Genomic DNA, 11,237 nt, shown 5'->3' on the forward strand with positions numbered 1-11,237 from the left:
AAATGCAGGGGGGATGTGGCAAACTGCAGCCTGTACCCAAATTGTATTGTCTTTAATACCCATAGACAGTAAAATAAATGGACACAGCGACCCCATTAGATTCAACGGAGAAAAGTGAAGTTAATTAGAAGCACTCACTTCCTGATGGCTGAGCGTACTGCGCAGACTCAAACTGAGCTTGATGACGTAGATGTCACGTGAGCAAACCGTCTGTCTTCTAGTAGCTGTGCCAAGAGAAATCTGAGTCATTCTCTTCCGAATCTTGCAGAGACGGAGAGTGGGAGTAGGAGCTGTCCATGAGCTAGGAGCAGGAGAAACTTTTGCTAAGTATTCTGATTAATTATTTTGTCATTTTGCCTCCAAACTGCCTTCTTCTTCCTCCTCGCTCCCTGAAGATGGGGCTGGGGATGAGGCTGAGGGGCTGACTGGACCGTCTGAGCTGCTGCAGGCGGATAGTTCTTCCTATGCCAGCCAGATCTCTGCTCTTGCACTCCACTCGGACCCGCTGCACTCACGATAGGTCTCTGCCCTTTCGGAATGCGAAAGCTGGGAGGTGGGCGGACCGTAACCTGCACGAAAGTCTGTTGGGGTGGCGGAGGGGGTGCAGTCTGTGTCTTTCTCGGCATACAGAGTTGCAAGGCCTCGTCGTCCCTCTTTTTTTCTTCGCATCTCTTTTGCATCAGTGTCAGAGCTGAGCCGAAAATGCCCTCTGCAACAACCGGTGCGTCCAGGATGGCTTCTTTTTCCCTGTCAGAGAGATTAGCCAGATTAAGCCATCGTCCTCTCTCTTGGATAACCACTGTGGCTTTCCCAGCAGATTGAACCGCGCATCTCTGAAGACGCAGAGATAGATCCGTGACAACACAGATCTCTTCCCAGTGTGTCTGACCTGGCGTGGTAGACACTTCGTCCTGCGGTCAGCAGAGATATCGCGTTCATAGCCCTGACAGAGAGCGCGACTGCTTTATAAGCGTGTTCCGTCATGCTCGACTGGAAACGATCAGCTTTAGATGGCAAGGTCGGATCTGCAGACGCCGTGCGCTTCGGTTGCAAGTACGCGGCAACTAGTGGCTCCATGGGGGGCATTCGGAGAAGGCCTTCCTTTTCCATCCCCTCCACATCGAGAACGGAGCCACCCTGCACTGGCATCTTGCTGGTAAACGGATTGTCCTTCCACGTAACCGCGACCTCCTCCAGGAGCTCTGGGAAAACAGGAAGGAGCTGTCGTGCTGCCCGTTTTGCACTCGGCAGCCTCTTCCCCTCATAGCGAGACTTTGCAGTCTCTGCTACCACGGTCGGCCACGGAATATTTAGTTTCCCTGCAGCGCGTTTGCACACATCTTGCAGATCAACACTAACAAGCGGGGAGGATGGTGGCCCGCCCGCTTCTTCCGTGGATCCCGCGGAATGGAGAGTCCTCGAAGTCTTCCTCTTCATCAGAGAGAATGAAGTCCGATTGTCCCTCTTCCTCGAAATCAAGCGTCCGTGCTGAGCAGACTGGGCAGAGGCATGCACATATCGAGCTGCTCACTCCAGGATAGAGCTGCCGTGGTGGGCGGCTCTACAGGGATGGATACCTGCGGAGTGGCAGCTGGCAAGGGGCTAGGTGTCATGAAGGGATCCTGGCCCGACAGGCTAGCTTGGCGTGCTAGCCTGCGACGAAGGCTCTTCATGGCCAATTGAGCATGTTTCAGCCCAAGACATGCAGAGCAGACCTGGTGTGTGTTCTTGCATGAAATTTTGTTCCCGCATGAACAGAGTCGCACAGAATCTCCCTCACTAGCCGGGATAGTCTGCATTGCTGCAGCCATCGTAGTGTCGAACAATCCTTGCAATCGGCTGGAATGCTAATTGAAGGAGCCAGGCGAAAAACAGCGTGGTGGCCAGTAATTCGTCCACAAGTTCGTAGAAAAGTTTGTAGGCTTCTGGTGTGAAGCGAGAAGAGGTTTTTGAATGTCGTAATGACGTAGTGCTGCTCCTCTTAACTGAGGGGTGGGGTAGCCACTCCCAGACACTACGTCATGTCTGCCAGCCAATTGGGGCTGGCGTAATGTAATAGGACTTCTGAGGAATCCGCGAAAGGGGCGTATCCCATAGTGAGACACCGAAACATATGCTTGAAAGAGAACTTACAAACTTTGTGTAGTACAGAAATGCACGTGAGGACAATCAGCGCAGTTACAGCGACACCTAGTGGAAAGAGGCAAGCATTGCCATCCTCCATCATTAATAACGGGGGGTACTATAAAATGATTACCAGTCAAAACAATATTGTCAAGAAAATATGTTTAAAAAATATTTCCAAAACATATGGAATTTTTCATATATATATTTTTATTTTATTTTAGAAGGCACAATGGTAACATTCTTTTAAAAGCAATCAAACAAAATTCAATTGTTGTGCCACTATAATTTTTTGTTATAAAAAACTAATATAATTTATAACAAAATGTGAGTTTGAAATTTTATCCAATATATTAAGAATTATTATACGTATTGTAAGTATTAATAACACATAATAATGACATATTATATTTTTTCTTTATTTTTTATTCCACATATACACACATATACAGCACTTTTGTCAAAAAATAAGCTTGAGCAGAAATATTCCCAGCATGCACAACATGTGTTCGCATTACACAATGATGCATTTTGGTTTCATTCTGGTTACATTGTAACCAAATCCAATTGCAACTTTGAGAAACATGATACTTTAGTAGCAATTGTAAATACATCTTAATATCGCAGCCAACATTACAGTAATGTTGTGAAATGACGTTCATGGTCGGTTTTGTAAAAAGTAGCCTCCTATCATTATTAAAATGCAGTTTTAAAAAGTAAAACAAGATTTGCAACTTGTGAAATATATAAAATGTACTAGAAGAAATTTTCAACATGTTATGATTTTATATTATTTATCACCTTAATGAGAGATCATTAAACAGTTCATTAAATCATGAATGAATCAATAGAATCATTAAAGTATTCTGCGGTAAAACATTATTTTGAGTTGACTCTACCAAACTGTGGCCGTTTTCTCAGATTGTTTTCTGGCTTAACAGATTCTGATCCAGAGAGAAAAATTTCTCAAGTGTTTCTTTGATGTCTTTTGCTTGTGGCCTGTCCTCCGGTGTAGAGGACAGCATCTGCTTGATGAATTTATTCTGAAAAAGAAGTATAGCTAAATTATAGGCTAAACTTAATTTAATCAATATTTATATGAAGGTAAAATCAAGTTTCTTACTTCAGTCGGATAACTGTCACAGAAGCCTTCCGGAAACCTTTGATTTCTCAGATCTGGCCACAGCTGCAATGTCAAAAAACAAAACAAAAACGGATTAAATACTAAAAAAAAAAGTGTGTGTGTGTGTGCGCAGATATTGGTAATGCATACTGTCATTAAATACAACTGACCTTCACTCTCTCTTTACCAGTAGATATTTTCCAGAGCATCTCAAACCATACGAGTCCAAGTGGAAATATGTCTGTTTTTTCGTCATAATTCCTCCCATTTTTCTAGGGTAAACAATTCAGTTATTTTAATTTATTTAAGTGTCTTTATTTAGTCTAAATGTTTCTCTGAGAGACAATAAATGTGTCATCACCTGCTCAGGACTCATATATGGTGGTGTTCCTTTGTTTGACCTCTCTATGGGGTCACCGCTGTCTGTGGTCTGATGCACCACCAGCCCAAAGTCTCCGATCTTCACTTGGCCATCAGAGCCGAACAATATGTTATCAGGCTAAAAGGAAAGTACATATGGGTAAAATGCTTATCTGTTCAATCACAAGTTTAGTTGCCTCCGATCAACTAAAAGGAAATACCTTCAAGTCTCTGTGGATGAGATTGTTTGAATGGATGTATTCCACTCCACTGATAATTTCATAAAATATTTTATGGATATCCATTGTGGTTCTCTTAATTTCCCTAAAGTTTCTGTCATTTATCCATGTAGTCAGAGTTCCTCCCTCACAGAACTCCATCTGAATAAACAAATACGTCCTGCTGCTGAAACACAGAGAGAAAGAACAGGCTTGACTTGTAGGTTAATATTTATCAGTGTGTGCATATTCTATCTCTACCAGTTGAGCTAACTCTGTAATAATAGTTCACTCTTAAAGGACCATCACGCTAAATTATATTCTTTTACATGTGACATCTCATAAGACGACTGCTGGACTTACTCTGCTGTCACTCTCAGACTTTGCATTCCTGATGTGACTTCATCACTGACATCGTCATCGTCATCATCATCATCATCATCATCATTCTCTTCACCTCCGGATCTCTCAAAGGTCACTACATCTGATGAAGAACCTGAAGTGCTGAACATAAAACACATAAACGTCATTATTGAGAACACTCAGTGTTTTATGAAAAAACGATGGAGACTTGCTTACTTGGACACTTGGTTTGATGTGCAGTTCTCAGAATCTGACCAACATGTAAAGTAGCGCACTATGTTTGGGTGATCTAGTCTGGCCAATGCCTTCACCTCGGAATCAGCTTTCCTGTTTCAAATAAATGCATGAATAAAATAAATGCATGAATGAATCCATGATTAATAAATGCATTAATAAATGTACGAATTAATGCATGAATAAATATATAAATGCATGAAATAAATAAATAAATGCATGAATAAATGCATGAATAAATAATAAATTAATGCATGAATAAATTAATGAATGTATGAATTAATGCATGAATAAATAAATGCATGAATAAATTAATGTAAGAATGAATGTAAGAATAAATAAATGCATGATACATGAGTAAATGAATGCATCCATGCATTAATAAATAAATGCATGAATGAATGCTTAATAAATGTATGAATTAATGCATGAAGAAATACATATAAAATACATGAATAAATTAATGTATGAATGAATGTATGAATAAATAATAAATAAATGCATGAATAAATTAATGTAAGAATGAATGTATGAATAAATAAATGCATGAATAAATAAATAAATGCATGTATGTATGAATGTATAAATTAATGTATGAATAAATAAATAAATGCATAAACAAATGAATGAATTTATGCATAAATACAAGTCAATTCTGTGATTTTTTTTATACCACATACTCATGACAACTGTCCTTTCTAAAATTAGATATAACTTTGTTGTGACTTGTATAATCTTACCCAGTTAAGACGACTTTCTTTACGGCGTAGATCTTGCCATCAAATTTATGCTTTACTTTATAAACGCATCCAAAGCCTCCTTCACCGAGCTCTGTGATCACATCAAAACTCTGAGACAACCTATAGATGATAGAAACATGTCAGACAGCAATATACAGCTGCAAATCATTATGCATGATCCTATCAACAGAACATTCATTTAAAACATTTAGTTTTAATGTTTTTTCCCCTGAATATTATACTGTAAGTTAAACAAGTTACTTTGGTGGACACAAAATATTGCTTACCCTGAATTTGAGCCCAGTCTATGATCACTGGAACAGGAGCTATAATCAATAACAAATCATAAAAAATAAAAACAGATTGGCACACCAAATGCAAAGAGTCCTTATAAATAACGATTGTAAAATAAACACAAGACAAACCTCTCTTGGTTGTAACTTTCATTGCTCTCCTCGTCATTCAGTGTCCAGAGGCTGGTTTTGCTACATTTCTGTACTTTTCCCTCCTGCATCATAATGTACAGTTGTTTATTAATGGTTTGTCGTGGCAGTCCCAGGGATTTGGCGATATGACGGGCCTTTAAACCTCCTGATTTCAGCAGATCCGTCACATGTTTCTCTTGAATCTCTTCGCATGAGTCTCTTGTCTCTCTGGTCTCTCTCGTCTCTCTCGTCTCTCTTGTCGTCGGAGACTTTTGCTCTGGTTTGATTGTGTGTTTGATCTCGTTCTTCTTCTTCTCCATTAGATCCCAAACAGGAGGATTTTCGTTAGACCTAAACACCTGTTTTGATCTCTCTAGGTTGTGCAAATGTCTGTTCGCGGTGGATTTGATTATTCCGAATTCTTTAAAAATGATTAAAACTGTGCTTTTGCCATTTTGTCTCAAGAAGTCAACGATCTTCCTCTCCATTTCAGAGTCGGCAGACATTTTGCTTCTGTCCAAATGTTTTAATACAGATCAGACGCTGTCAGATTCTTGTCCTGCTCCTTCTCTGGTCAGTCTAGAGTCTAGAGTCCAAAACTCATACAAGAGTTCCGTGTGGGAATAACCAGCCTTCTAGAACTTCCGTGTTCGATTCCTCGCTCCCATCCATAGACAGTATATAAACTGTACAAATCCCATCTCTAAGTTTCGAGTCAGTATTGCAAACGTTTATTTTTATTCTTCAATTGCTTAGTTAAAATATACACAACACACTATTCAGAAAAAAATGGAAAATTACTATAACATAAAAACATTATTCTCCTAATTATTTATTTAAATATTCATTCATTATTTAAGAGCTTTCATAACCAAAGGTAAAGGGTAACGATAAGTTCGCTGTTCTGACGTATACGTGACGAATGATTTCACGTTTTACCACATGACGTCATACCACATTTACCAAGGTGACGATATGAAGATTTTAAACACTTTGAGCTTTTTAAATCTACAGGTATGTTAAAACATTTGCTGACACGATCTGGAATAATCTGATCATATTTTTGATCAGCTGTCAAACTAATTTTGACATTTTATCTTGACACATATGAATGAATAGCAGGCACGTGCACAGTAGGGCTCAACCTGTGCAGAGCACACGCCCTGAAGTGTGTACACTCTGAAGTGGCCTTTTTTTTTTTTGGTGGTGGTGGTGTTTTTTTTTTTTTCTTCTTCTTCAATAAATCAATGGTGTTGGTCACCCTTTACGTCTGTCTGTCCGTTTTACAAATATTTAGCCAATGAAAGTTCTTAAAAAGGGCTTGTGTAAATCTTGTTCATCCTAACACAGAAGGGTTGTCCGGGTATTGTTCTAGGCCTACTTAGTAAACCAGGACCTATGGTTGTTGTTCAAGTTTTTTCTTATCCTGTCTTTTTCTTTAGTTTCTCTTAATGTTAGGGGCATCCGCGATATAAATAAAAGAAAGGCTGTATTTTTATTTTTGAAAGACAAAAGGGACGATTTTTATTTATTACAAGAAACGCATAGTTCAAAGGCTGATTACAATTTTTGGAAGAGTCAGTGGGGTCAGGACATTTGGTTGAGTCATGGTACAAATAGATCAGCAGGGGTCGCTATTCTCAGAGGGAATTTCAGGGGCAAAATTCTTCATAATGAGAGTAATAATAATGGAAGGTGGCTAATAATCATATTAGAGGACTCTCATAAGCAATATATTATTGCTAATATTTATGGTACTAATTGCAAATCTACAAATTTGATTTTACTCCATGAATTAGAAAAACGAATTATAGACCTATCAACTAAATACATGAATGCAAAATGTATTCTCGGGGGTGATTTTAATGTAGTCCCAGATAGTAACATAGATAGATGGCCTCCCAAAGGTGTAAAAGATGATATCAGCAAGATTATCTCTGGGTTATGCAATAACTTAGGTCTTGTTGATATCTGGCGGAAAATTAACCCCCAGAAACTCATAGCCATCTTGCAATGTTTACTAATGACTTCGACGTCACAGCACTGTCGTCTTCTGTTTAGCTCCGCCTATATCAGATAACCTGATGTGATTGGTGCAGCTCAGATACAAGGGCATATTTAATGAGCATCATTACTCCACACCAGGGGCCTGCCCTGTACCATGAAGGTAGCTGAACAAACTCGGGGTTACAGGATAAGTTTTGAGTTGACAAAACCAAACCGATGCAATCAGGCTTTATTGGTACCATGATGCAGCTCATCAACTTTCTCTGTCAACTCAGGCTTTGATCCTCAAGCTATGATTACTCCACGCGCGCGTGCACATAAAAGAGTGACGTCGACACTGAACAACCAATCGCGGGTCGCGATTTTTCCGCGGATGAGCAAGAGATAATCATTCATAATTATGATGAATTTAAATATGTATTTCAAGCTCGAAACAATACGGTCTCTGCTGCCAAAGCAAGAGAAGACTGTTGGAGAAAGATTGCTGATTGTTAATGTGTAAGTTAAACAAATACGTTCTATATTTATGTAAAATTATGTATGTATGTGTAGCCTATACGTGTAATATAGCCTATAGCCTATTTTCATAATATATAAAAATGTGCATGTAGCCTACCGGTACTAAGAAAAATTAATATTCATTGATTTTTAGATGCAACCCCAACTCCAAATGTTCTTGGCAGCAGATAAAGACAAAATATAAAAAATATAATTCAAAGTGGTGAGTATTTACCACAACCTTTTATTATTTTTGTGAACATTTTATCACAAACACTTGTTTGCAGAAAACAGAAATAAAGAATTAAATTCAGAAAACCAGAATACACTGTGGCAGAGTAGTTGGCTCTGAGTAGGCAATAAGGGACGGCCGATTATGGATGGGATTACAGGTGCTACAATCTGACCCTGGTGCTGGCTCCTCTAAGCAAGTAACACTGGGTATGTGTGCAATACATTACTACTTTTTTAAGTTGTAAATATGGCTGACTGTATGTTCTGCAGTAGAGGGAAATACAGTGTCCCTGTTGAAGCCAGCACACACACACACAGTCTCCCACACAGAGGTCAGTATGCAGCAGACAGAACACCAAACATAACCTGCTTTACAACAGTTATGCTTTACATTGGCCTATTTTTATTTATTAGGGTGGAGGAAATGAAGACACTCTGTCTGTGTGTTCTCAGACAGTTGCTGATGTGAATGCTCTGGGCTTTTTATTATGGAAAACATTTGAATGTGTGGCATAAAGGGACTGGCCCTTACACATCTTTTTTATTGTAGGATTTTTCACAACCTGCCCCAGAAACTGAGGCCTCTACCTCAATGGGCTTCAGAAGAAATGTGAACAAGGTAAGGATTTAAAACCCTTGACATAAATTACAGTCAGTCCCGTGTTTGTAGGAAGTCAAGGAACTTTTTGTGATTTTGATGAGCCTCCAGAAAACTTGTAATGATCATGTTTGTGGTGGAATTATGTTTCAGGTGGAAACAGACTCAGTCAGGGCCCTGTACAAAAGGAGACTCGAACTAGACTGCACACTAAAGGAGCTGACTGTGAGCTGAGGAGGCTCCAAACAAAATCAAACAGCTGGATAAAACTGATCTCAGTATGTATATATATATATATTAGTATAACTTATTTAACCAAGTAACACTTTAGTATGAATATTTATTAATGCAACTTTCTCTTGCTCTCTTTCTCCCTCCCATCCCACAAAACCAATAAAACTTTTATTAAGTGTAATATTGTATGGTGATTGCATCTACGTCTGCACCAGCTGGGTGGTCAAGTGTGATCGGGTCAGTGTCATCGGGGAGAAGCTGGTTTTGTGGTGTTTCTCGCTCCTTTCTACTGGTGGCTATATTGTGCAGAATGGCACATGCAGCTACTATCTGTGATGCCCGCTCTGGTGACTCTTAAGGGCCGAACACCATTGAAATGTGCCTTTAGGATGCCAAAGGTCATCTCTATCTTCACTCTGGTTTTACTGAGGGCCACATTGAAGCGGTGCTGTGGCCCTGTCTGAGGGTCAGGATAGGGGGTTATTGTGTAGGTTTTTCTAGCTCAGTTCAAATTAACAGTGTTTTGTATTGTACCAAATTTAACTTGCTTTCCTCAAAGTGCTGACACAACACAGACTCACGGAAAATTCGTGAGACAAGCACTGGAGCCAGGCCATTTGGCATCCAAACTTGATCATATGTTCATGACCACAAGTCGTCTGCAGACGAAATGTTTAGTAAATCATTGTTATATCTGTTAATGTTACTATTAATTTAAAGATTCATCTCACAGAAAATAATCATCTCACATATTCACATCATCTCTACCTGAACATTAAGGCTGTGATAGGACTTCCTATTAACATAATCTGCCTCATGTTCCCCTAGAGCAGTGGAGATTGGAGCAATAGACTGCATACATGTTGCAATGACTTGGGAATCCTATCAAAAGATTAACAGAAGAAGAATAAAAAAATTTTTTCAAAATAATTCTTAACATGTATTATATTGTATACACTTGTGAAATTTGCAATTGAAATTTGTGAAAAAAAAAGTGTTCATGTGATGTCACCCTATCAATATATCTTACTGGCAATTTTATAAAAGCCCTCTTTTATGGACATGGTCGATAAATGTCCGGGGAACACTAATGAAACTTTTCATGTACTCCTGCAGAGCGAGGACCACCTTACGAATGGTTTGACAAACCGTGTTTTCCCATAGCTTCTGTGCGTCACCCACCGTGCAAGAATGTACCACTTGCAAAAAAAAAAAAAAAAAAACCTAACGCAATATTTGCGGTACAGTAAGTGCATGAATTCGACGTGTTAAATTCTTTATGTGCGGCTCAAGAGGTTCTCAAAGATAAGAAATTCCTTCCGCGGAAAATCTGTATCTTTCATACAAGTAACTATCAGTTAAGGCAAGGGGATTTTGTCTGGCTAAAAATTCTTTCTCTACGAAGTGCTCGTCAAACAATTTGCGCTGAGATGTCCACCGGATTTGGAAGAAAAGGTGAAGTCATTGCAACAGACACTTGGAATGAGTTACGTCACCTATATGTTTCTTTGCTCTCAGCTGATTGGTCAAACTTCAGTCTGAGATCTCGAATCCAGAACATAGCCTGCCCCGGAGCAGGTTAGCCGTGCAGCGTAAGATACCATGGCAACGAACACAGATTAAAGCCGAGCTACTTTCATAGTACCTAAAACCCAGGGTTGGCGGAAACTAAGCTGAAACATAGCTGGCTAGCCACCTAATCCGGCTTCATGGTACAGGCCCCAGAGTAACTCACAGAGCAAATTCCAGAAGCATAAACGAAAACTCCAGAAGCGTAAATGAAAACTCTGGAAGCGCATTTGTAAGTTCAGAACAGCGATTGAAATATGAGAAATAGTTAGCAAAACATGCAGTGTATTAAAAACGAAGTAAAAAATATTTCCTGCGATTTATTCTTTTTCAGTTTCAAAGACATTTTATTCAGTTTCAATTTATATTTTCATTAGTTTCTTGAAAAGTTACGTTCATTATTATTGGCACAAAATGAATTCCATAGTGAACAGTTGACAAATATGAAGATCAAAACCAAAGAAAAGAATATATAATAATAAACATTTTGACAATGAAGGCAACACCAAC

The 11,237-nt window shown here is 39.1% G+C and overlaps 1 protein-coding gene across 2 annotated transcripts; it reads right to left on the reverse strand.

Moving 5' to 3' along the window:
• Positions 1 to 2,554: 2,554 nt before the first annotated feature.
• LOC307149361 (interferon-induced, double-stranded RNA-activated protein kinase-like) lies at positions 2,555 to 6,304 on the reverse strand. 2 transcript variants are annotated; one of them, XM_079855648.1, is made up of 10 exons: positions 5,588 to 6,304; positions 5,450 to 5,488; positions 5,163 to 5,282; positions 4,405 to 4,515; positions 4,189 to 4,329; positions 3,829 to 4,009; positions 3,609 to 3,746; positions 3,418 to 3,519; positions 3,248 to 3,310; positions 2,555 to 3,167 (listed from the first exon to the last, which is right to left on the reverse strand). In XM_079855648.1, exons 1-10 carry the CDS (start codon positions 6,091 to 6,093, stop codon positions 3,042 to 3,044), a joined length of 1,527 nt encoding a protein of 508 aa, XP_079711774.1. In that variant the 5' UTR covers positions 6,094 to 6,304; the 3' UTR covers positions 2,555 to 3,041. The 2 variants fall into 2 exon arrangements, with proteins under 2 accessions (XP_079711774.1, XP_079711773.1); XM_079855647.1 differs by having other exon boundaries at positions 3,829 to 4,012.
• Positions 6,305 to 11,237: the final 4,933 nt, after the last annotated feature.

This window comes from Squalius cephalus (assembly GCF_949319135.1).
Source record: "Squalius cephalus genome assembly, chromosome: 21".
NCBI lineage: Eukaryota > Metazoa > Chordata > Actinopteri > Cypriniformes > Leuciscidae > Squalius > Squalius cephalus.